This window comes from Lissotriton helveticus, chromosome 3_2 (assembly GCF_964261635.1).
Source record: "Lissotriton helveticus chromosome 3_2, aLisHel1.1, whole genome shotgun sequence".
Taxonomy (NCBI): Eukaryota; Metazoa; Chordata; class Amphibia; order Caudata; family Salamandridae; genus Lissotriton; species Lissotriton helveticus.
The window spans coordinates 176,763,204-176,790,074 of NC_136062.1; the positions used below are offsets into that span (position 1 = coordinate 176,763,204).

Here is a 26,871-nt window from a genome sequence, read left to right on the forward strand (position 1 = left end):
TTTGCGACCACTAAAAACAGCTGTACTTCTGGCCCTTAGTTCCCTTGGAAGACCTTGACAGGGAAGCAGCTTTTTTGCACACAATAGAGTTGGTCATGAATCCGATATTACGGTTGATCCAGTTTAAGATTCTGCATAGGAAGTACTTTAACAAAAGCCAACTGCACAAATAGGGTAGAGCCCAAACTCCCACATGTCTGAAATGTAATCTAGAAAATGGCAAAGCTGCAAACTTAATTTGGGGATGCTCCAAAATACAATCTATTGGTGTGAAATCATATACAAACTAGCTGCAATCCTGGATCAGGATATTCCATGCGCCCCTCTTTTTTTTCTCCTGAGAACTCCAAGTGATGTTGACTTAACAAGAGTTCAACTAATGTTCTGTATGTTGGGCTTTGTTGTGGCAAAGTGGTACACTACTAGAGTCTGGGGTAATGCGCTTATCCCGACTATTCAGAAATGGTAAGCCGAAAAATACATGTGCATGTTAGCAGAAAGGGTAATATATGTGGGCAGGGGGGTGCCTTAAGTATGTACTAAACTATGGGATAAATGGCAAATGTACTATGTTATCAATGATGATGCCGTACAACTTGCAGAGGGTAATACAACTGTAGAGACGCCCAGCACTGACTAAGGGAGACAAACAGGGCAAAAGAAAAGGTTTGGGTCCTGTCTCTGAACTGGCTTGGACCACTCCAATATACTAAACAGAATAAATAGCCAGACAGATTTACTTTTAGAACTTTGAATCACACCCAGCCTATCAGTACTGGGGGATCAACTATTTTATTTTAGTATTTTTATCTATTTTCTAGAAAAACATTCTTTCATTTGATCTATATATGTCATCAAAAGATACAGTCATCAAACAATAAAGAATACATACAAAAAATGTGCAATAAATATACAAGTGTTCACAAATGTACACAATCAATACTGTGAAATTTAGAAAAACACCCAACAACAATTTAATCAGATGCCTAACAATTTTTTAACGCTAGGAACCAGTCCTTTGTATTGGATACAAGAAGCCAGGCGGACAACACAGTTCATAGGTACTGCCTGCCTGTCTTACTGAGCCAGGGATTAGATAATACATTCTAGGGTTGCAGTACTAGGGGTAGAGAGTGCAATATTTTTTTGGTGACCCTAGTAGCGCCCTTCTTCTTTATCCCGGGCTTGGGGTCAACGCGTTTCAAACCACAGTGTAGTTATGGGTTCTCCTCAGGACACGGACTGGAGGGAGCCATTACTGAACTTGGCACTTGTGAGTCACTCGTATGGCACTTCGGTTAGTAAATTGCCTTGCAAGTGTAAGAATTCTTAAACTTGGGCGGCGGCGAATATAGAATCAGAGAGGGCCGGCCATTAATAGGTCCGGGGTTCTTCAGAAGGGCTTATCAGTTTATCGGTTTTTTTCGGATTAGACTTCTTCGCTTGAGCGACCTGCTCTGTTGGCTCGCGTACGGCGTCTGGCTATTTATTCTGTTTAGTATAAGGGAGACAAAGGCATCATCATGGTGTGTGGACAACATACATTCATTAGTGTTGTTGTGCAAAGTTGGCATTATGTGCTAATACTTATATCAATGGTTTAACTTGGAAAATCAGAAAACAAAGGAAAAATAGATATCACTATGGAAAACTCTAGAATAAAAGTAAAGAGTTCTTGGCAAACGTCCTTGACTCTGAATCTGAAATAAGCACCCTGTGACAGGGAAGGACCTCAGGAAAATCCACCTTTGAGGGACTGGAAAAAAAGAGCCAGGATGTGCTGAAATATCCTTAGGAGGAGGCATGTGGTGAAACTGAAGCCACTGTTACGTTGGGGAAAAACACCAAGTTAAAAAAGTGTTGATGTGGGATAATATTCGCCTCCACATCTTTTATAATTTTAAGACTTTGCTTCATAAATGACAAGGAACATCTAACTTCTATTGTAAGACCGGAGGCTCCTATTCTGCTTATTCAATGCATATTAACTACAACAATTGATGCCACATGAACAGGTTTACAAAAAAAGTGTGAACAACATTATTGTTAGACCAATCAGCTGATCTCAGAATGTCATTTTAGAAGCCATGGCTCCTCTTGAAGAGTGTGCATTAAAAATGAAAGTATCAATGCCTACTAAGGATAGAACCCAACTAACCCAGCAAGCAAGGGTAGGAGAGTAAACTGGTTTGTGGGGTTTTCTGAAGGAAACAAGAAGTTGGGAATGTGAGGGCGTTCTGAGAGCAATTATTTTTTGTTCGTACACTTTGAGACATTATTCAACACAAAGGTAATGATGGATCAGGAAAATATAGGTTCAACAGTTGTTAAATTTGTTTTTGTGCATTCATAAATTGAAAACAGATCACCTGTTCGGGTAAATTGGCCAGAAGTAATATCTAATGACTTGACATCAGACAGACGTTTTATTGAAATCAGACGTAACAGCATAATAAGTTTTGCAAATTACATTTTCAAAGAAAATTCCACATTATTAGGACAGGAAATAGACATATTGAAAAGAACATTCACATCCCACAATTTACTGTACTTCGTAATAGGAGGATTGCAAAATGTTACTCCCTTTAAAAGTGCACAGATGAGTGGATCTTCTCCCACTGGTTGTCCGTTAATGAAGAGAGGATACATGGAAATAGTGCATTTGTACAAGTTCATTGTTCGATATGTCTTGCCTCCACTAGCCTCAGCTGCCAATAAGTTAACAATATACACTATAACCGCTGAAAAGGGACTGCTAGATTTTCCCAAACACCAGCTTGCCCATAAAGACCAAGCTGATTAGTAAGCTGTGGTGGTACCTAGGGCCCAGGATTTAGTAATGTACTCTGAAGCTTCTAGCGAAATGAACGAGAGACTGGGAGATCCTGCTATTTCCAAGCATAAAGAGTGAGGAAGTTGTCTAACACCAGGTTGTGAGGGAGACCCAATAGGTCCAGTAGAGGTTTGAGAAGAGACAGTAGAAAGACTGGGTTGTTGATTGCTAATTCTAGAAGAGAAGGGAACCATACCTGCGATTGCCAGAATGGGACTACCAGTACTTGGATTGCCTGTTGATGTCTGGCCTGAGCTAGAACCCTGTTGATCATCAAAAAGGGTGGAAAAGCGTAGTTGATTGAGTGGGCCCAGATTTATAAAAAAGCATCTGTAGCTAAAGCTAGGAGATGTGGATTCCAACTGGGGAATTGTAGAAGTTGGGAATTGAGTCTGGTGGCAAAAAGATCTATGTTGAAACGTCCCCATTTGTTCAAAAGCGACCTGAATACTGATGGATGAAGTTTTCAGTCACATGAGCCGTATAACAGGAGAGCCAGTCTGCTATGGTATTGAACTCTCCTAGCAAAAATTCTGCAGTACTGACATTTTTCTGAGAAGGCAGAATTCCCAAAAGCCCTTTGCCAGTTCTCCTAGCGGCTTGGATCGGGTGCCGTTCAGATGACTGACTACTGTAATATTGTCCCTGCAAAGGAAAATGGAACATTGCGATCAAAAGCCTAGTAAAAAACAGAGTGCAGAGGAGCCTGCACACATTTCTAAACCGTTTATATGAAACCTGGACTCCTCATATCACCATGTACCCCCAGTCGAGATTAGCACCCCAACCCATACGACTTGCAACTGATTCTGACACAAGATCAAGGGCTGACTCGAAAATGGTCTTGCCGTTCCAGGCATCTAAGGGTCTATCCTATAACTACTGAAAATCCATACAGATATGCCAATATATTGCAATAATGAAGCTAATGAAAGATGTGCAATACTTATCTTGACTACGAGCAGCAAGAAAAGAGGACTGTTCGTAGTCAAGTTAGGCGTTATGCATGTTACTCTAACGTTATTGATCATCATTGTTACTACCTTTTGTTTTCCATTGGCTAGTTTTCTCTATGCCTCATGGGATGTGTAGTTGTCAAGCTTCTTGACTACTGCTGTTCAATAAAGTGCAAGATTAGAGAAGCATAATAGGAGTCGCCGGTCTTCCAAATAAATTCAAAAACATTTTTAAAAAAAATATTCCCAGAATGCGACGGTATATGGTACCACACACACTGGCATTACTACTGGAGGACATCCTTTCCAGCACTTCTAATCTTCTTGAAAAAGCCTTTACCCAGATCGTCCGTCTGATTACAGCTATACTTAGCCAACTTCATTAGAATTTCGTTATTTTGCAGGGATTGTCATGCAATTTTTATGAATCTAATTTGTGGGCTACTGTGGTAACATTCAGTTTATTTATTTTATGGCAGTAATAAACTGGTAGGAATGTTTTAGATTTCGAGACTAGAAAGAGAGAGGTCAGTGGTGGCAATTAGTGTAATATGAGGATGAGGTCACAGTGTTTACTGTGCAAGTACCTGGGACCTTAAGGCTTTAATATCCGTTTTTACACCCCCCCCTTTGATTTCAATATAGGCATGCTTATTGCCAATTCATACTTGTACTTCGATGTCACGATTATGTAACTTACTGCCAGCCTCTGCAACTACTTTAACTGCAATGAAAGTTACTGACTGTCAATTCCTGTGCCACCTTAGACATTGAAGTACACTTGTTAATGCCCTCTGATTCTACAAAGATGAGGCACATATTGCTAATCTCTACCTCTACATAGGAAGTAGTAAGTAGTACCACATGCCACATTGCCTGTCTCGATAGGCCGTTACATTTGAGTAAGCTTCTCATAATGTGCTTGGCCTAATGCTTGACTTCAATGTTGCATCGTGCATTTGTCAACATCAGTAGCCGTAGAAATTCATGGAAATCACACCTCTTCCCAGCCTTAGAATCCCAAGAGGCAGTAACACCATATTACTCATGATAATGTCATAGCTAAAAGGTTTCATCATATCTGCACTTGTTGGCAGCGTCTAATTCCTCATAAATGCTTAATCTTTCCGGTTTGAGAGGGAGGGGTGCATGCAGCACATACAACTGACTACATAAATTGTGTGAAAAAGGCCACTTTATTGGAACAGGTGCACATAATAAAATTACCCTGGCAAACCGCCTTACAAAACTATAACCTTACTATACATGAAGTGTACTAATCAATGTCTCCACCCCTACGGATCCCCCCACATACTCGCCCTGTAGCTAACTTCTTTAAATGTAGTGCATTTCAACATTACCAACTTTCTGTTACCCTTACATCCTAAACTGCCTGTATGAACCCGTAAGTAACCAAATGTCCTAAACTGAACCTTGAAATGCCTGCCTACCCTCCCCTTGCACATGGTTCACCAACTAGCAAAGGCAGCCAAACTTCTGCCAACTCGTGGGAAACTTTCCATGCCCCGGCAGAACACCTGTTCCAAGTGACAACATACACAAATAAGCCCTGCGCACCTGTCCCAACATTGTAGCCCTGATAAAAGAAAATAAGGGAGGGGGAACACTATCTCAAAGCTTCTCTGCCACAAGCCACCACTTATAACCTGTACCTAAAATAGTGGCAGGGAGCCCAAAATGACCCCTTAAGAAATGAATTGGTCTACATTGGACTACATATGTAGCCCAAAACAAAGTGGCACCACCCTCCCAATCTGCCATGGGGTATGTGGGGGGGGGAGCAGACCTCCCGGTGGTTGGCTGCCCCCCAACCTCCCCTTAAGAGAATCACAAGAGTATGTTAAAACATCAATTTTTTTAAATAGGCTAATCAAATCGTATGTATGTGGGGGAAATCAGATTAAACTAGCTTGCCCGAAAGATGTTATGATTGTGAGTCCGTAAAAAAAACATTTCAATACTGCATCTCCACCGTATTTTTATGTTCAAATCATTTTAATGGATGAAAGAAAAATATTAAAATCGTGAAATTAGGCAGCAATTTTTATGAACATTAGTTTCTGCTTTTTCCTTTATATTAAAGGTATAAGAAGATAGGAGAAAAAGGGAGTAGAGAAAAAGTAATTGAAGGGAGAGTACATTTTTGAGTAATGGATAAGCTGTCAGTCTTCAATGCGGTTGAAACGAAATATCAAACTTGTCTCACAAAAGAAAAATAGGCTTGGATTGTCCAACAGTTGGTTGTTGCAGCATCAAGTGTAGACGACCCACGCCCACCAGGAGTGTTATTATTATTTGTCATGTGTTTTCCAGTGGCGCAAAAGTTTTTTTACATTTATTTTGTGAACAGATAAAAGACAGTACACATTCTTCCACATAAAATGAAGATAATCCTAAAGCAAATAACAAAACATTAATTGCTTATGCACGTTTGAGAATTCATGTTAATTCAACACTAAAAAATGAATGAGCCTCGGGTTATGTAGAATTGCCTATTTTCAATGTGTCTTTAGCATGAAAGATGGCAGCTTGTAGTCCAAAATAATGCAATAGCTAACCCTGCCAATTCTTAAGCGTAGGAGGCACATTTCCGATCCATTCTTGTGCTATACAAGTCATGCAATAGTTATTGCCACAAATATAACATGAGTACTCAGTATGTTAGTATCAGTACCTAGCATGATGAGCATGTAATAAAAATTAGGGATTTTTCCAAGGAGAATAAAATGTATTCTAGTAATATTAGCCTGGAACGTTGCAATATGTGAACAGTCAACAAACGTCTATATCATCAACAGGTTCACATCTAGGTTTACATATAGGGCTTAAGACTCTCTCATTTAAATAATTTACGTAGTGTATAATATAGTTAATCACTTTATACCAGTGCAATTTAAAATTCCTGCATTTGAACATGTGATAACACATATTAATTGCTTTTAACCCCTTCGTTGCTAGTCTTTTTCCCACCCTGTGCTAGGCCTTTTATTGGCTATTTGGGGTAGTGCGCGCTTTGGCCCCTGTAACTTTTTGACCACATAAGGTATCCACGCCAAATGTGCGTCCTTTTCTTCCAAAATCATGGGGATTCTAAAGGTACCTAGGGTTTGTGATTTCCATGGAGGGGACCCAGAAATTACCCAAAATACAACTACATTTTAGTTTTGGGGGGAAAATTTGGAAAAAGGTCTACAGTTGAAAGTGTCTCTTTTTTCCCTGCAAATGGTATCAACAAAGGGGTCGTGGTGCTGAAATCACCATCTTCCCAGCTTTCAGGGACAAGCAGACTATTGTCAGAAAACCAAAATGTTTTACACAGTTTTTGGCATTTTTCCGGGACATAGCCTATTTTTGCTATTTTTTGTGCTTTCAACCTCCTTCCAGGCCAGTTAATGGTAGAAATGGGTTTGAAAGCAATAATGGATCCTGGAAAGCTATACATTTTAGAAAGGTAGACACAATTCTGAATTCAGCAAGGGGTCATTTGTGTAGATCCTTAAAGGTTTCTTTATAGAACCTAACAGTTGAATATAAGAAAAATGGAAAATTAGTTGATAAAACTGCCATTTGTGTCACGTTTTCACCTGTAACTTCTTCTAATTCTGACAGCTGTTTGAAAGCAATATACTGTTACATCCGCTGGACTTTTCTGGTTGTAGGGCTATATAGGACTTGTAGGTTCATCAAGAACTCGACGAACCCAGAGCCAGTAACTGGGCACCGTCTTGCAATGGTTTTTTATTATGTACTGGGTATGTAGCAATTAATTTGGGAAAATGTATACATGGAAAAATCAGTATGAAAGACATCTATGTATTTCTGAAATTGGAACAAAATAGAGAATTTAGAAATAGTAGATATTTGCACATTTCTGGAATTGGGAGTACCCATACTAGCATGAGAATCATAGGTCATTTTTCAAAATGACTTCTTTTTTTACACATTGTCTTTAATTTGGAATGCAGAAATACATCGAAAGTCAATAGGTAATAACAGATGCTCTACCATTCTGTGTTACCCTAAGCCCTCCCGATAAAAATGGTACCTCACTTGTGTGGGTAGGCCTAGTGCCCACGACAGGAAACTGCGCAAAACGCAATGTGGACACATTTTATTTTTACAATGAAAACTGACCCTTTTTTTGCAAAGTGCCTAGCTGTAGTTTTTGAACCCTAACTCTGTCTGCACCTTGGGAAACCTAGCAAACCTATACATTCTTGAAAGCTAGTCACCCAGGGGAGTCTAGGATGGGGTGACTTGCCTGGCTCTCACCAGGTTCTGTTACCCAGAATTTCTTGCAAACCTCAACATTTGTCAAAAAAACACATTTTCCTCAAATTTCTGTGGTGGAAAGTTCTGGAATCTGCATGGATCCACAAAATTCCACCCACCTCGCATTCCTCAAAGTCTTCCGAGAAAAATGGTACCTCACTTGTGTGGGTAGGCGTAGTGCCCACAACAGGAAACGGCGCACAACGCAACGTGGACACACTTTATTTTTACAGTGAAAACTGACCTTTTTTTTGCAAAGTGCCTAGATGTAGTTTTTGAACCCTAACTCTGCCGGCACCTTGGGAAACCTAGCAAACCTATACATTTTTTAAAACTAGTCACCCAGGGGAATCTAGGATGGGGTGACTTGCCTGGCTCTCACCAGGTTCTGTTACCCAGAATTTCTTGCAAACCTCAAAATTTTTCAAAAAAACACATTTTCCTCACATTTCTGTGGTGGAAAGTTCTGGAATCTGCATGGATGCACAAAATTCCACCCACCTCGCATTCCTCAAAGTCTTCCAAAAAAATGGTACCTCACTTGTGTGGGTAGGCCTAGTGCCCGCTACAGGAAACAGCCCAAAACGCAACGTGCACACACCACATTTTCACAGTGAAAACTGACCCTTTTTTTGCAAAGTGCCTAGCTGTAGTTTTTGAATTCTAGCATTGCCAGCACCTAGGGAAACCTAGCAAACCTATATCTTTTTGAAAACTAGACATCCAGGGGAATCCAGGATGGGGTGACTTGACTGGCTCTCGCTCTGTTACCCGAATCACTTGCAAACCTCAAAATGTAAAAAAAAAAACACATTTTCCACACATTTCTGTGGTGTAAAGTTCTGGAGTCTGTGTGGGTCCACAAAAGTCCACCCTCTCTGCATTCCCCAAAGTCTTCCGAGAAAAATGGTACCTCACTTGCGTGGGTGGGTCAAGTACCCGCGACAGGCAAGGGCCCAAAACCTATTGAGGCGACATCAAAATTGCCTAGTGCAAACCAACCTGGTTTTGCAAGGGGGTTTATATATTTAAAGCAAAGAGGGGGAACAAGGAGTGCTTTGTTAACGGGGTCTAGTGTACATGCCCTTGTAACAGAGTATCAAAAAGAAAGGTACACAGTTCCCGTAGGTGGGAGATTCATGTGACAGTTGAAAACGTGAGTGAGTGAAGGCACATAGGAGGGAAATCCTCCTATTCGGAACTAGAAACCTCACACACCCAGCAAGCTAGGTGTCATGCTTCATCATATGGCCTTGCCCCTCTTCGGGTCGGCGGTGCAATACCCGACGGGCACCCATAAAGGGGCTCTTTGGCGGGGATCTTCTGTTCCTGCCGTATGGTGCTGTGGGTGTGAGGGCACTAGAGAACAATAGTGAGAGGTGTAGATGTGTGTATGTGGTTTAAAAGAGGTCAGGTTTTCAATAAAGTGGTAACCCACCTCACTAAAAACAGAGAGAGTGGTTGCTTCACAGGCTTAAGGGTCCGAGGAAGCAGAGACCTACTCTATATGGTGGTGGTCGACATGTTTCATGCTACTGCGTACAAAGAATTACTGAGCATTTCATCAGGACCATATGGAACTATCTACACTAACGGGTGTTCCTACCCTATTAATAAATAAATAGTATTATTTATTAATAGGGTACCTTTCTTTTAGATAGTTTGCATGGGGGGGTCCTATTTGTTTTTGGCCCGTGGCTCGGCGGCCATCAAGGGAAACCTACCAAACCCACACATTTCTGAAAACTAGACACCCGGGGGAGTCCAGCGAGGTATGGCTTGCATTCTCCTACCCAAAATCCCCTGCAAACTTCAAATTTAGCAACAAAAAAAAATCCATTTTTTCTCAAATTTCTGTGTGGGAAAGTTCTGAAATCTGCGTGGATCCACAAATTCCCTCCCACTCAGCGGTAAAAATGATACCTCACTTGCATGGGTGGGACTAGGACCCGCGACCTCACTTGTGTGGGTAGGCAACAGGAAATGGCCCAAATCGTACTGTGGAGACTTCAAAATTACCTATAACAAAACTACCTGGTTTTGGGGGGTTGGGGGGGAGCACCTTGGGGTTTTGCCCTGGGATCGGCGGCCATCTTGGGAAACTACCAAACCCAAACATTTCTGAAAACTAGACACCCGGGGAGTCTAATGAGGTATGGCTTGCGTGGATCCCTCAACTTTTTCCTACCCAGAATACCCTGCAAACCTCAAATTTAGCTGAAAAAAGCAAATTTGCCACATATTTTTGTGTGGAATCACCAAGCCGGCACAAATGTCCTACACCATAGCGTTCTCCATAGTGTTCCAAGTAAAATGATACCTTACTTGTGTGGGTGTCCAATGCAGAATTGGCTACAAAACATTTTCTTTTGTTATGTAGCGCTTAGAATTCTCTGTGCTATACCCTTAATCCCTATGTTTTCGGCTCTACCCAGTCACAGATCCTTGCCCCATCCACACAAGTGAGGTATCATTTTACTTGGGAGACTCAGGGGAACGCTTTGTACTCTGGTTTGCTGTAAGGAGGCTGGACAGAGCCAATGAACAGGGAGGTGTAGGAATAGATATGTGAACAGTGTACATGGCTGGCTGGCCTTTGTAGTCCTGGGCAATATTGTACAAAATCTGTATGCCCTGAAAGCGGCCAGTAGATGAGAGGGTCCTGGATAAGAAATCTCCCTTAGGGACATAGGTGGTCAGAAAGGAGCATTTAGTAAGGGTAGGAAATGTGTCAAACCGTGATTCCCTGTGGTTGGGAACTATGTATGGCTGCAATCTCTGGGGAAACACAAAACTATTTTGCCTACATCCAGTGACCATGTTTTACAGTGGTTCATTACTCCAATAAATTGTTTCATGCACAATGTATTTTATGTTGTACTATTTCTGTTGGAGACACCTGAATTTCTAACCTGGATATGGTCCCCTTTGGTGTTTTGTTCGCTTGCACCGCTGCTTGGGGACTCATGAATGTGGAATGGAATGGAATGGAATGGAATGAAGATTTGTAAAGCGCGATGGCTACCCAAAGGCGTCCCAGCGCTGTAGACAGACTGGTGGGTTGAACTGTAGGGGCGGGGGTTGAACTGTAGGGGCGGGAGTGAGGGGATGGGCAGATATGTATTTTACTTCTTCGGTGTCGTGGTTGTATGTGTGTTGTGGAAATTGAGGCCCTAAAGAAGGCTATGCTTAAAGGCCCGATTGGAGGGATCAGGGAGCAAACCACTCAAAACTGGAATCTTGGTGTCAGGAAGTGGATCAATGAGCTGGCCCGAGGTGACTTGACTTTCACCTATTTGTCACCTATTAAAGCCCCTTCACCCCTTGTAATGAGTGCAAGTGAGAACTTAAAATAAGTGAACGGTCTTAGCCCAGTTTCCAAGAGGAAGGTGCCTGCACAGTCTGCAGCTGTGTCTTTTCAACAGAGAGAACTAAAAACGAGCAGAGTTTGATAATACAGTTTGCTTGATCCTTTCCAGGCGCGCGCGCGCGCGCACGCACGCACACACACACACACACACACACACACACGCACACACGTGCCTACAATGCTGGAGGATTTACTCAGATTGGTGAATGGCGTAGGTTTTGCTATGCTTAGACCTATCAGCTGCATTTCATGCCATCGACTTCACCATTCCCTTAAAATCTTCTAGATATTAAGATTTCTGGTTAAGTGTTAAATTAAATCATTGGTTTCTGACAGGCCGGATACAGCCTGTATCGTATTCTCATTTCACGTTAAAATCAAGCCACTAAATTGCTAAGTCTCGCATGCCCACAAACAGTGACCATGCCTAGCTGCTGTTTTTTGCAATGTTCATTCAATCTACAACAAAGAAATTATGTGCAATCCTTCCAGAGCACAAGTTTCACCCCACTACCAATAACCACTAAATTAACCATTAATAGCGTTCTGCACGGCATAAAGCGCTTTGACACTTTATCAGGCGTAGTATACGCTATTTAAATGCAAATACAATAAAGTCAGTTTTAACCTGTACACAGAGTGGTGCTGGTCGGGCAGTGTGTATGACAAATTATATATCTGTTGTTTAACCAGAAGGATGCGGTTTCAGATAAAAACTCCAGCACATCCAGGCGGCATGGGCAGAGACGACGGACTCTCTTGGAAGTCTCGCCCTCCTACTCAGTAAAAACGCCTCACAAAATCGATTTTCCTCTTTGCCACTTTAGTTAATCAAAACAGATGTGGCATTTAAGGCTCTTTAAATGTCACATGAACATAGTCAATATGGCCGAAACGCTGGCCAATTCAAGACGGGCTTCAATTTCAAAGCAGTTTGGGGGATGTCCATGTCCGTAGCTGACTCGGGCACTGAAAAGCGAGCTGGGCTGGGGCTGAGCCAGTCACACGCGCGTCTGAGTAGCTGCTGTTGCAGAAGTGTGACTGACCTTTTCCTGTCCGGTCAGTGTGTAACCCCCTTCATCCCAATGCTCCCCAAGCGTTCCCTCCTTTTTACCGATCTGTAACTCTTTTGAAACGCCTATTTTCCTTTTTTCAGGCACGATGATCTGAAGGAGATGCTGGACAGCAGCAAAGACTCTCTGAAGCTGGAGGCCATGAAGAGGATTGTTGAGGTAATTTGCTTTCTGTGCTCACCTCTCTCTCCTCTCTAGTTCCTTTTCATAACTAATATTACCAGAGGAACCCAGTATCATCGGGAGCAGTTCAACACCATGTTTCAGGCCTGCGCATTTGTTTAATAACCCCAGTACCTTCTATACTTTGCCTTCTTTGTTCACCCCAAGAGAGTCACTTGAATTACAAATCTAGCTTAAAATGGCTTGAAAAAGTAAACAGGAAACTAGAATATGGTATTTGACATAAGCGTTAGCCATAACACAAGCTCAGTTCATGTGGGTTCAGAAATTAGACATGGCATTCGAAGGTCCTCACAAGATAAGCTACGAGCTCTCAGCACTCCCATGGTCCTCATAGAGGGCGCGTGAGCCCTCAGCATCTTGAGGTCCTCACAAAGTGAGCTGTGAGTCCTTAGCACGCTGAACGTGTTTGGTGGTCCTTGGCATCCTGAGGTTACTATAGTGAGCACTGAGCTTCACACCACTTTAAGTCTCACAATGTGAGTTAAGCCCTCAGCATTATTAGGTGCTCAAGGAGTATATAATGAAACCTTGGTTTCCTAAGGTCCTTTCAGCATGAAGATTAAATCTTCAGCTCTCAGACAAATCAAGCAATGGGCTGTTCCAATTCTGGGCTACAGATAGCATTAACAGGCATAATCCAGCTTTGTGGAGTCGCAGTGTAAGGAACAAGTGGAGAAACCAGGGTATGCTACAGTCTTCAAGGCATGAGCAATAAGACATCTATATAGTGGCATCCTCGGGCGAGGGTTGAGACTACAGCATCATACGGGCAACATGAGGTGAGCACTGGGCCACCAGCATGCCTCGGTGCAACCCTGACATCTTTACTCAATGACACCACAATGCTGAGCGCTCAATTGCTCACCATGCATGTGATGGGCCTTCAGCATCCTCTGGTACTCACCTGGTGAACAGTAGGTACTGGGATCATCCCAAGGTGAACAGTTGGACATTAGCTACTTTGGGCCTCAGGCAGTAAACAATGACCCCTGCTACTAATTGTGTTGCTCTGATGTTTAGCGGTGGGCCACCCGTTTCCTTTCCTCCTCATTCGATGAGAGGTAGGCCCTCAGCACTCTAAAGCTGCCACTGAGTGAAAGGTCAGTAGTTTGGCAACTAGATTTCTCCCATCAAGAAAGGTGGGTTATCCACGTCCTAGAGTGTCCTGCGGTGGGTTTACTTTATTCTCTAAAATAAACACAGGATGAGCGGTGAGCCCCCACTTTTGAGGATCTACACTGGGTGAGCAGTTAAATACTAAGCACATAATAGTTTGCACAGCAGTTCCATACCTTTAAAGGGCCATCCCTGGCAGATCAGTGGGGCCTGAAGATCCTAGTACAGCAAGCAGGGGTCTTTAAGAAATCATCTTCAGCTACTTATGAGGCGAGCGATGGGTCCTAAGAATCGTGAACTCAAAGTGTAAAGAGTAAGCAGTGGACCCTCGTTATTCTAAAGCCTTAGGGTGTCATTTGGTACCTGAGCATTGTGAGCTTCTCCCAGGGTAAGGGCCAGAAGTATTTTGTTATAGAGTAAGCTGCAGATCCTAATCGATGGTGAGCACATAGGTGAGTGGTGTGCCCATTAGTATACTAGGGCGACAGTGCAAGTGGTTAGGTCTTTGCTCCCTGGGTCCCTTTAATAGTAAATGGTGGACTGAGCATCTTACTGGATGTGAATAGTCCCAAACATCCTAGGCTCTGTACGCTGTTAGTTGTAAGCCAACAGCATATTGAGGTCCTCACAGTGAGCTTTCCACACCCTGTGGTCCTCACAGAGCTAACAGGGCACCCCAGTATCCTGTTGTTCTCAAGGAGTGAACAAGGATCCCCCACAACATAGGATGAACTATTGGTCCTGGATAAATTTGAACTAGTCTAGCCTACTAAACACATATAGCCGTAGTGGGCTCCGAAATCAATATCTTAAAACGCTTGTAATGCTCAGGGCACTACGTAAAACCCCCATGGAATGTCTTACAACCAAATACTTCAATTAAGTACATAAGATTTATGCATTTATTAGAGAAGAATCAGATGGCCACAATAGCTCAGGCAAGATTTAAGCCGTACACATCATCCAGTTACTACCAACCGCAGAAATCCACAGCCAGGTTATAAATGGCATAAAATTGTGCACTCAACGTGACTACTGCATCGCTAAAGTTAAAGCTTTTGGAAAAATGTATAAAACCACTGAGAAATGTATGCAGTGAAATGATCAGTTGAATTCTTATTCACGTGGAGGCATATTTTAAGAAATTGCAAGCATTTTAATGTTTTTTAACTCTGTAATTCCCCCTAATAGCACACCTACTTCAAGGCATCAAACTATTACTGATTGGCATTATATTTTTACCCATCTACATTTTGAACCACCAAATGAACCTCCCAAAAACACATCCTATCTCATTTGGGTCTGATGATGTGTGGGCGAGTGGGGCAAGGTATACATAATGTGGGTTTTCATCAGTACTTATTCGCTCCCTTCTTGTTCTTAGATGATCGCCAGAGGGAAAAATGCCTCCGATCTCTTTCCGGCTGTAGTGAAAAATGTTGCCTGTAAGAATATAGAGGTAAGTGGGGGTGTTCCATGCTGTTGTTCCTCCTCATTGCAGCCAGAGTGAAAGAACCAGTGCATTAGTTGTCCGACCACTCGTCACAATCTTTATGCAAGCTTCATGGGACACCCAGCACACATCTGAAACAATATAGGAAATGTAAGAGTATTGCTCAAGATCAAGCAGGAATGACCCCGAAATTACAGATTGTCATGAGCACTGTGTGACTTGAACACCTTTTTCAAAATCAGTTTAAAACCACCATAATGTGTAGATGTCATTGTGCATAGACTATATAGGGAATTCCGCATACCACAATAGTCCTACCTTCTCTATTCTTCTGGTCTTTGGCTGCAAATCTTGTGATAAGATGATATGTCCAAGGAACCCCAACATTTGAATTTCATTGGACATGGATTTTTACACAGCTACTTGCCCACATCTTGAAACAATGACTGCATGCTGTTATAGATTGCAAGCGAGAGGACATGATGTATCAAGTGAATGGTCAATCTTGAATACTCTTCTTGAACAGAACCTCAGCTTGTCCTCTTTGCTACACCTAACAGATGCTGGGATCACCAACAAGTGGCAAATGTTTGGCACTTTAAATGTTAAAATTGCAGTTGGCATTGTCTTCTCACCTATCAGACTTCACTATGGGGACATGTCCAAGCGTTCAAATGGTCCAGCATGCCACTCTCAAGAAAAATGTAATCAGAACTCTTTCAAATTCATTCCAAATCTTCAATCTGCTCATTTGGAAGCTACACAAGTGATAGTGTATCATTAGAAGCTCTGAGTGGGAACAGTAATAGATTGCCCTTGCTCTTCAGAATGTGCAATGTTTTTATAGTTCATTCAAACACACAAATGTTCTTTCAATTTTGGTAAATATTTTAGGCTTTTTGGCTTTTAATTTTTCTCCAAGATGCAATAGATGAACTAAACAAAACTAAATTCTGTGAAATGTTATTGTTAAAAACTCTGTGTTCCTCTCTAAATGTCCTACAATATCCAGCTTGAGCTTTTTTGCTACAGAAAATGTGCAGAATTAATATAAAGAAAGTGTAAAAACAATAGGATTTTCATGAAAATCAACACACTTACTATTTTTAACATGTGTTTCGTTGATAAACTCCTAGAGAATTGTTGTCCTCTTTAGCCTTCTTTTTGCCAAAGCACAGCTGTCTGACAGTTTCCTGGTAGGAAGATGTCAAGCTGATGCTTCTTCTGGAAGAATGCCTGTCACTCTCAGTATTTTAATTAGAATTTGTTCTAATTATGCACTAGGTTAAAATAATCTCAGAATCCTACACTGAGACAAAGTATTGTGCACTTTTCTGCTAGTATCGCTTGGTGGGTGGAATAGCCCCTTTTTGATCTGCCAGCCATCTGCCTACGACATTCTGCTTAGCTGTACATCTCAGGGTGGGGCTTACCAAAATGCTGCAAGTTGTGTTGATTCAGGCATAATTAATTTGTGTAAATAAACTGTCAGCTTTGGTTCCGTGTTGACAGTTCGTAATACATACGCACAAAAGCCAGGTTGAGCAGACTGTGAATAAGAAAACAAACCACACCTCTTACTATAGAAAAGATAATATATTTACTACTCACACCTTGTTTATCGACGCATGACTTTAAACAAAAGTACACTGCTTTATCAGATTGCCAATATACATTTATTGTTTTTTTAATTTTTTATTCACTACATTTGAAGCACGCGGCAAGGCAGACATCTCGACCCGTGGATGATATATGCAAGGGATGTGGGTTGATAGATCAGTGGGACATGAATAAGAAGGCTGTAAGTCTGTTTCCAAAGGCCATGAAGAAGCAGGCTCCATGGATGTGTATGAGTAAACTGTTCCAGTGTTTTTTCGCTTCTAATGTGAGGTGTCTGTGCTTGTTTCCAGTGTGTTTGAATGGCAAGCAGATCCAGGAACTGGAGATTGACAGACTCCAGCTATCAATGGAAAGGTTGTGCAGGGCATCGCTGATGTGGGCTTTTGTAAGTCCCAGCACCAGCCAAGCTGCCATGTATTTTATTTTTGTGAGTCTGTCGGGTTTATATTCTGAGATGTCAGTTTACAGGGATCTAACATAGTCCATCTTAGAGTTGATAAAACACCACTGTGCAGCTCTGTCAATAAATTAAATTAGCTTTTTTGACTGCAAACTCCCTTTGGAAATCTTCCACAGAAGCTTTACGTTTTTGACAACGCGGGAGAGCATGGGAGAAGGCAGTGGCGTGGTTGAAGAAAAAGTGAGGCTGCACAGGTGCTCGTGATTTTTAGAAGGATCTGTATATAAGGCAGCGGCTCCAGTTTTCGAGCCATTCAGGTTGCAAGCCACTCAGCCCAGTCTGCCGTGCAGGGTGTTGAAAACACAAGTTACTCGTTGAACATGGTCTGAGAACCTGTTACCTAAACATCATTTCGGATGTTGCGGGCCTAGCAGTGGCCAGGTTTGATGCTGGAGGGTAAATGTGAAAGGAAAACTGTGTTGAGACTGGGAACCTGCAGTCAGAAAAGAGGTACTGATTTAACCTCCTGAGTGTGATCACTAAAGAATTACCCAAATCACGTGAGGACGGCATCTGATGCACCCATAATAGATCCTGTTCTGTTAAGTGCTGCATAGTGACGTGCATTGTCTAACGCCACTGAGAGATTGAGGAGAAGAACTGATATGGTAGATGAGAAGGACTCTCCATTAGCTAATTTTAAAATTCACATGTTGACGTTGGCTTCTTCCAGTCTGTGTTGGGAGTGAACTCCCAGGTGGGATGTGCTAAAGATAGCTTGGCTTAAATAATTGTTACTGTATTGGGGTCTTACTCCCACACCTTCCTTCCTTGAAGGCCTTTCAGAAAGCCTGGTTTGCAAGGTGGACGCTTGTCTTGTCTGTCTTCTTGAATCATGTATGCCTGATACATTTAAATATTCAGTATAGGCTAGCCTTAATAGTGGGACGTCAATGTTTCTGATGACTACCATTGTCGGGGAATGGGCTTGGGGTAGTAAAGCACAGATCGACAAAGTCATGACTAACACAGTTAAATTAAGGGGAAATGCCAGGACATGAACACACGTTACCACGTTCAGTAGTCCACAATCAATTCACCATACCACATCTCTTGGACAACTGCACTTACACAAGTCTTATACTTTGTACTTCGACCATTGTATTGTGCCACTATATGACTCCTGGTTGGCAAGAGGCATGGGGCAAGTGCCAACCTTTGTGCACCCATTGTTTGAACAATGGCTGATTATTACTGGCCTTTTGCGAAAAAAGATTTGTCTGGGAAAACTGAGGTTTGGTTCAATAGTGCTCTGCGATTGATTATGATTAGGAAAAAAACATGTAACAGACCCTTACAAGCTGAAGACCTGGCCCAAGTACTCACCTTCTCAGTATTCAGAGCATAAATGTTTGAGTTTTTATTTGTGCTTACCATAGCCTGTGTGATGTTACACCCCCTGACACATTTGTGCTATAGTTTTGTGTATGTATTTTAAGTTGCATGACGTAAAATTTTATTTTGATTCTGCTGCAAAAAGCTACAAATATGCAATTTAAAGCTTTTCATAAATTGACACATACATAAAGGATCAGTATATCGGGCAGTTCAGCCACATTTGCCAGTAAATAATTATTGTCAATCCTGGCTGAGTTGATTGGTTCAGTATTCTGAAATTCTATTTTTGAATATCGACAGCTGCCCGGGTAGGACTCTTGCAGGCAGCCAATTGAAGGAATGAAAAGTTGGTTCTATGATCGATTTCCCATTTCTTCCTGCAGGTGAAGAAGCTTGTGTATGTCTACCTAGTCCGATATGCAGAGGAACAGCAGGATCTGGCTCTCCTCTCCATCTCTACCTTCCAACGCGGCCTAAAGGTCAGAAGTTACTTTAAAAGAAAAAAGCATCACTGTGTACTATAAAGTCTTCAACTCAGAACACACGGGCATACCTTTGACTTAAGGATACAAAATATAGAAGTCTTCTACCTCAGGAGTGATTTCACAATATTCTTTTTTTCTGAGAATTGTAGATACATAAAAAGTCATGCCTTTGGGGCGGAGTGAGGGTCCCTCTTTAGGGCTCGAACTAGAAGGATTGTTTGCCTGAAAACAGTCAGACATGGTACACGCCAATGCCTTGGTCACTATGGTTTAGTTGTTTGCCTGTTGTCAATCAATCAATCAATCATAGCATTTATAAAGTGCACTACATACCCGTGAGGGTCTCAAGGCGCTGGGGGGGCGCTGCTACTGTTCGAAGAGCCAGGTCTTGAGGAGTCTCCTGAAGGTTGGGAGGTCTTCGGTCTGCCGCAGGAGGATGGGGAGGGTGTTCCATTCTTGGCGGCGAGGTGGGAGAATGATCTGCCGCCGGCGGTCACTCTTCGGATGCGGGGAACGGTGGCGAAGGCGTGGTTTGCGGAGCTGGCGGGTGCGGGTGTAGAGACTGAGTCGGCTGTTGAGGTATGCTGGTCTGGTGTTGTGGAGAGCCTTTTGTGCGTGGGTGAGGAGCTTGAAGGTTATCTTCTTGTTGATGGGGAGCCAGTGCAGGTCTCTTAGGTGGGGTGTGATGTGGCTGCGGCAAGGAATGTCGAGGATCAGGCGTGCGCAGGCGTTCTGGATGCGTTGGAGCCGTTTCAGGAGTTTGGCCGGTGCCCCTGCGTACAGTGCGTTGCCGTAGTCTAGTCTACTGCTGACGAGGTGCTCGTTGACCATCCTTCTAGTTTCTGTGGGGATCCACTTAAAGATCCTGCGAAGCATGCAGTGGGTGTTGAAGCAGGAGGAGGAGACGGTGTTGACCTGCTTCGTCATGGAAAGGGTGGAGTTGAGGATGACCCCTAGGTTGCGTGCGTGGTCGGTGGGTATAGGCGGTGCTCCTTGTGCAGTCGACCACCAGGAGTCGTCCCAGGCCGACAGGGTGGATCAGATGATGAGGACCTCCATCTTGTCCGAGTACATCTTCAGTCGGCTGTTTCTCATCCAGTTGGTGACAGCCTTCATTCCTTCTTGGAGGTTGGATTTGGCGGTGTGTGGGTCTTTGGTGAGGAAGAGGATCAGCTGGGTGCCGTCGGCGTAGGAGATGATGTTAAGGTCGTGCAAACTTGGGCGAGCGGTGCCATGTAGACGTTGAACAACGTTGGGCTGAGGGATGAGCCTTGGGGTACGCCGCAAATGATCTTGGTGGCTTTGGAGCGGAAGGAGGGGGAGGTGGACGATCTGTGTTCTGCCGGAGAGGAAGGAGGTGGTCCAGTCCAGGGCCTTCTCTTGGATTCCGGTGTCTTGAAGGCGTTTTCGTAGTGTGCGGTGGCAGACCGTGTTGTAGGGGGATGACAGGTCCAAGAGGATGAGGGCCGCGGTTTCTCCGTTGTCAAGCAGGGTCCTGATGTGGTCGGTGGCGGCGATGGATGAGGGCAGTCTCGGTGCTGTGGTTGCTGCAGAACTCGGACTGTTTGTTGACGGCCTTTTCGATGACCTTCGCCGGGAACGGGAGCAGGAAGATGGGTCGGAAGTTCTTGGGTTTCTTGAGGCGTTGGTCTCTGCGTGCTTTCAGCTCTCCGGGAATGTATCTGTCTCGAAGGAGATGTTGATGGTTTTCCGGAGATGGGGTGCGATGGTGCTGCTGGCTTTGTTGAAGATGTGGTGTGGGCAGGGGTCTTCCGGGAAGCCGAGTGGACGGTGTTCATGATCTTGATGGTGTCGTCGTCTTTGATGTTGGTCCAGGCGAGCAGACAGTTGGTGCGGGAGGTGGTCATGGGAGAGGGGGTCTCAGCGGTTGCCCGGGTGGTGACGGTGTTGAAGCTGTCGTGGATGTCTGCGATCTTACGATGGAAGAAGGTGGCCGGCGAGTCGCATAGGTCTTGTGACGGTCGGATGTCGTTGGTGTTGGAGCTGGGGTTGGAGAGTTCCTTCACGATGTTGAAGAGCTCTTTGCTGTTGTGTGTGTTGTTGTCTAGGCGGTCTTTGAAGGAGATCCTTTTGGTGGATCTGATGAGGTGGTGGTGTCTGCTTGTGGCGTTCTTGTGGGCTGTGTAGCTTTCCGGTGTTCGTTCACGGATCCAGTTTTTTAAAACTTTTTGGCAGGTACGCAATAATAATAACATATCCAATGATTGTAACAATCGTATTCTCCATATTATTGGCTAGTATGATTCCTTTTACTACATTGATCTCATTATTAAAAGCAGCTGCACTGGAAGGCTCTGCATTCTGATCAGGTCTGTCTCTTCCTCTACAATGATGTATCAGTTTAGATTTACACTGGTTAAGGCCATTTGGATGCGGGTGGGAGCTACTCTGCATTCATCTTCTCCAGGTAAATTTTTTTTCCTTTTTAAACCACTAGCTGATCATACTTGTAAATTTAAAGGCTGGTATCATTACCTAGATATCCTCAGTTTCTGAGAGTGACTCTTTCAATTTGTAACATGGAGCAGTGCACATGAGAACTGTGACTTACAAATCACTCAATCATTCACACTGTGAACCCATATCAAAGGGATTACCCTCAATCGAGGTTCCGGAGGCAACATGATCTGATGCCATTCTTCACAAGAAAGGCTCCTAACCTGGGGTTTACTTATTAAAATGGGTTTACTCCTCCGAAAACCACTCGCCACTCACCTTGCCCTAGCTCAACTGTGAAACCTTCCTTCATCAACCGATGTAAACTCCCCATTGTTGCTAATGAAGGGATTACTCTAAAATACGTGGACGATTCCTGCTGATTACTGCCACTGTTACTCTGCTGAGAGGTCATGATGATTGCTGCCTCAATCAATTTTGGCATTGTTTGGTGGTTGAGCAATTGTGATGCATCTGGAGGTAGGGCACAGTAGCTTGTAGTTAACTAAAAAACAAGTAATTAACCACTGTTGTAATGGTCTGATGGTTTTTCACCTATTAGTAACTACAGAATAGCATGTAAAACACGTTTCCATGTTTTATTATGCTTTGTCAAATTACTATGTTGTTTCATTATTAATTTATAAGGCAATCATAAACTTCATCTAGCCCTGTAGTCCTGACTGAAAGCCCATTGGTAAGTATACTTACCTGCTAGAATGACCGAAGACGAAGGTTATTTTGCAAAGAGAAAAGTTTTTCAAATTTTATCGAGCATCTACAATTTCGCAATCTGTTTAAGGGGTTTCACTGGTAGGTTACATGCTCTCGTATTCTTGCAGTGTTTAATTAGTAATAAGAATAAATACTGTTGCCAAATGTTTTTCTTTGGAGCCAGCTGTGGGTGCTGGCAAATGTTGGGACTGCTGAATACCAACGGCTGCCTAATCTTGATTTCACCCCATGCCTCGTTCATCCACAATTCTACACTCCCTGTTTCCTTTATCTCTGTCTTGCAGATTTTTTTTCCATTCCTATTTTCACTCTTTCTCACTGTTTTTCAATCTTTCACTTCCTCCGTTTTTTAATGTCTTTCTCTGTCTTGTTTTATGTCAGTGTATATTGATGGAAATTATTTTTTGCTGGATACTTCAAATCGCAGATTCTTCTCCTTAGAATACTCCCCACAAGCCATACTGGATCCATAAACCTTTCTTCAGCTGTGCTCCCTTGTGCCGTTGGATGGCAACATGCAGTTCCACCATCCCAGAAGTGACAAAGCGGATGTACATCTAAAAGCCACCTCTGCACGTTGACGTCAATTCCTTTCTTTCTACGCCTTCCAAAGCAGATCCGAAACTCTGCCAATCTTGATGGTCTTCCGATTACTTGCAAAACGAATTTCAGTGTGCTAAAGAGCGATGTCCCCACCCAACATAAAAGAGCCGACAGTACAGAGGTCGGCATAGACTGCAGCCATCCGACTCCTCTTCCCCTGCTCCAACAGTCACCAAACTATTTTAGTTTACCATTAGTGGCACACACCCCTCCAATGGGGGGCAGGATCCACTGTTTCTTCCCAAGGTGGAGCTCAATTACATACAACAAATGGGTCTAAAAACTTGGTCAACATGGATATGCCCTGCCTTTTTCTTTTGCACCCCTAAATATTCCCCATCCGCACCACCACATCAAACAAACTTCAGATGAATACCTGTACATTCTCAAACAGGTGTGGGCATCACTCTCCAAGATTGCTATTGAGAGAGAAACAGCAAAAAGTTGTTACGCTTGCTATTTCATGGTTCTGAAGAAGGACACGACTCAGGCCTTTTGTGTACCTGTAAACTCTGAATGCCTTACTGCAGAAGGCCAAATTCAAAATACTTACATTGGCCCCGATCCTGTCTGCCCTGGACCCGGGCAACTAGATGGTGTCCTTGAGGATGCATATTTTCACAAACCTGGCCTGCAGTCCCTACAACAATATTTGTGGTTTAAGGTAGGTCAGAGGCATTTTCAGTTTGCAGTGTTTCCATTAGGCTTCACCAACGTCCCTTTGGTGGTCACAAACGTGATAGCGGTAGTCACTTCTCACCTTCGTAGAGGTTCACTATCAACGAGCCGCTGTCGCACCTGACCCTTTCATACAGACTTCTTTTCAGCAGAGCTGTCTAGGACATAGTGTAGTCCCTCTGCCAGAAAGTGCAGGACATTCAATCTGTGATTCAATTGTTTAAGTTTCAGCCGTGGATCACAGTGAGAGCAGCTGTAAGGCTTTCTTGCCTCTTTCGTGGTAAGATACACCAGGTGGCACAACCATGCTGTGCAATGGAATCTGAAGTTCCAGTGGGCCCAGCATCAAGGAAATCTTACAGATATCACCCAGATCTTGAAAGAGCTAGCTTACAATCTGCAGTGGTAGCTGTTTGACCAAAAATTATCTAGTGGCAGGCCCATCTCCCTTCTCCACCCAGATCTGATGGTGGTGTTGGATGCACCCATGCTGGCCGGTTGATGCAGAGGGGTGTAGATCAGACACTGATCACCGACAGAAGCATGAATCCATATCAGTCTGTTGGGTTTTTAGTCTATTCATGTAGCTCTGAAGGCTTCCTGCCATCCATCAGGGTACGCTGACACAGGTACTAACGGACGGTACCACCGCCATGTGGAATTGAACCCAGCATGATAGTCCCTTAGTGCCCGAGTAAATGAGCCGAGCAGAGAGCATCTGATAAGTCACTAGTTGCGTCTACATCCTGAGGTGGCCCAGGGAATCTTCCACTAGTGGTGATAACCCTGGCTAGATCTTTTTGGCACTATCAAGAACTCGCAATATTAAACGTTTTGTGAATTGAAGTTCTTGCAAAAACATTGGTTGGGAGATGGATTTTAGCTGGAATGGAACACTTCAATCCTGTGTGTATTCATGCCCCTGCCTCTCTTGACTCTGGTTCTGAAAAAGATTAAGAATGACGGAGCCAATTTCATCCTGGTGGACCTGGACTGGGTCTGGAGAGTGTGGTACCTGGAACTTTCTTGGCATGAGCATCTGTCTCAATTAGGCAACCACTTCAAACGATCTTCTGTCACAACAACTGGACAGTATCTCCCACCTGAACTGTGCAAACGACACCTACATGGGTGGAGATTGATATGCAGCAAATTATTGCACTTGATCTGCTTGCTGAAGCAGTGGACGTCATCCTTGCTGCCAGACGCTCGTCCTCAAAATCTATTTATGCTAGGCGCTGGGACAAATTTGTGATCTGGTGTGGCCGGTAAGACTGGCCCCTTACAAGCAAAACTGTCATACATCCTTTTGTTTGCTTTATCTTTGTCCCAGCAAGGTCTTGTCTTTGGCACTGTTAAAGCTGGTCATGTCAGCCCTCCCAGCCTTTCTACTTTTACGGGCCAACCCATACCTGTTTAAATCACCTGTTGTGAAGAGAGTTATTAAAGGTTTGGAACATGTTCTTTCCTAAGCCATTTGTGATACTACAGTAGGACCTTAACTTGGCCTTGATATTTCTTATTTATTTATTTTGAAGGTTTTATATAGCGCTGGCTAGACCCGGGGGTATCAGAGCGTTTTAAATGAGCAAAAAGACAGTACAAGGATAAAACGGTTGTTCAATAGCATAACATTCAGACAAGTACGGCTAAAAACAAATTACTATCAAATGGGGAAATGGAGCTGTATACATGAATATAGGTAATCAAGGAAAGCACATTTTACACAGTAACAAGAAACGGAGGTAAGCTCAATATCGAATAAAGGGAGGAGTCAAAATTCTGGCCGGGTATGCGGGTAGTGAACAATTAGATGAAAATAGGTGGTGAGAACAAATTGAGGAAGAGGAGGTAGTATAGATGGAGAGAGATTATGGAAGGAGGTGGGTGAGAGTAGGAGATGGAGAGGAGGGGGACGAGGGGGGTAGGGAGAGAGTAGACTTTGTGGAATGTGAAGAAACGGGGGGTGGGGTGAGAGACAGGAGGAAAGTAAAGGAGAACCAGAATGGGGGAAACAGAGTGAAGGGTCAAAAACGAGGTTATGGACTCCAATATTTGTTGAGAAGGTGAAGTTTGAGGTCTTTTTTGAAGCTGATGTAGGAGGGGTTACCTCGCAAGCCCCTGGGGAGAGCATTCCAGATGTATGGGTCATTATTGGAGAAGGAGAGAGATTGTTTGGTTTTCTTTTTTAATAGAGGTCGGGAGCAGACCACTTTTTTTAGTTTATTTGTGAGGTACAATAGGGTTTTTTGGTGAAGGGCTTTGTGCGTAATGCATAGTCTTGTAGGAGGATCTTCCTTCAACGGGAAGCCATTTAAGGGTTTTATGGGCTGGGGAGATGTGGTCAAAATATTTACAGTCAGTGATTAGCCTGGCCGCTAGTTTGAGCACCGATCTGAGGGGGGGCTAGGTAAACTTTAGGGGTTCCGGAGATGATAGCTGAGTTTTTTATGTGAACATTAAGAGTTAGGTTTTTGTCAATGGTGATACCAAGAGATTTCACCGAAATGGATAAGGAGAGCGAACCATTGAGGGCATTAAGGTCAGAGATCCAGGTTTGGATAGGGAGAGAAGATAATAATTTCAGTTATTTTAGGGTTTAGTTTGAGATGATTGGAGTAGAACCAGGCTTGGATTGTATTCAGGGCGTTGTTAAGGTGAAGAACATCAGAGTGGGATCTAATCTTATAGTAAAGTTGGGTGTCATCAGCATAGAAGTGGTAGTTGATTCCAGCTTGTTTTAGAATGAGGGAAAGGGGTTCCATAAAGAGGTTAAAGAGAGAGGGGGAGAGACTAGATCACTGGGGGACGCCTAGGGAGACCGGTGTAGGGTTTTAGAGGCAGTCATTGATTTTGATTTGTTGTGTTCTGTGTTGGAGAAATGAGGTGCACCATTTGAGGACAGGACCATTGAGGCCAAAGCGAGCTCTGAGCACGTTAAGTAAGAAAGAGTGGTTAACTGTATCAAAAGCAGCAGAGAGGTCGAGGAGAATAAGTAGACAGGCCTCACCATTGTCCAGGGAGCAGTGGATGTCATCAACTATATTTAACCTTTTCTGAAGCCGGATTGCAAGGAGTCAAGTAGGTTGAAATTGCCAATGTGTTTATCCAATTGAAGCAGGGCACGTTTTTTAAGGGCTTTGGAAAGAAGGAGGAGGTTCGAGATAGGGTGGAGATTGTTAGGGTCATTAGGGTCGGCAGTAAGGTTTTTAAGA

The 26,871-nt window shown here is 43.3% G+C and overlaps 1 protein-coding gene across 1 annotated transcript in view; it reads left to right on the plus strand.

The window, feature by feature from the left end:
• Positions 1-26,871, plus strand: part of AP3B2 (adaptor related protein complex 3 subunit beta 2) — a 352,683-nt gene that overhangs the window by 46,254 nt on the left and 279,558 nt on the right. Inside the window, exons 2-4 of the mRNA XM_078684977.1 lie at positions 12,609-12,684; positions 15,212-15,286; positions 19,082-19,177. Coding sequence (XP_078541103.1) covers positions 12,609-12,684; positions 15,212-15,286; positions 19,082-19,177 — 247 coding nt within the window. The remainder of the gene's footprint in view (positions 1-12,608; positions 12,685-15,211; positions 15,287-19,081; positions 19,178-26,871) is intronic.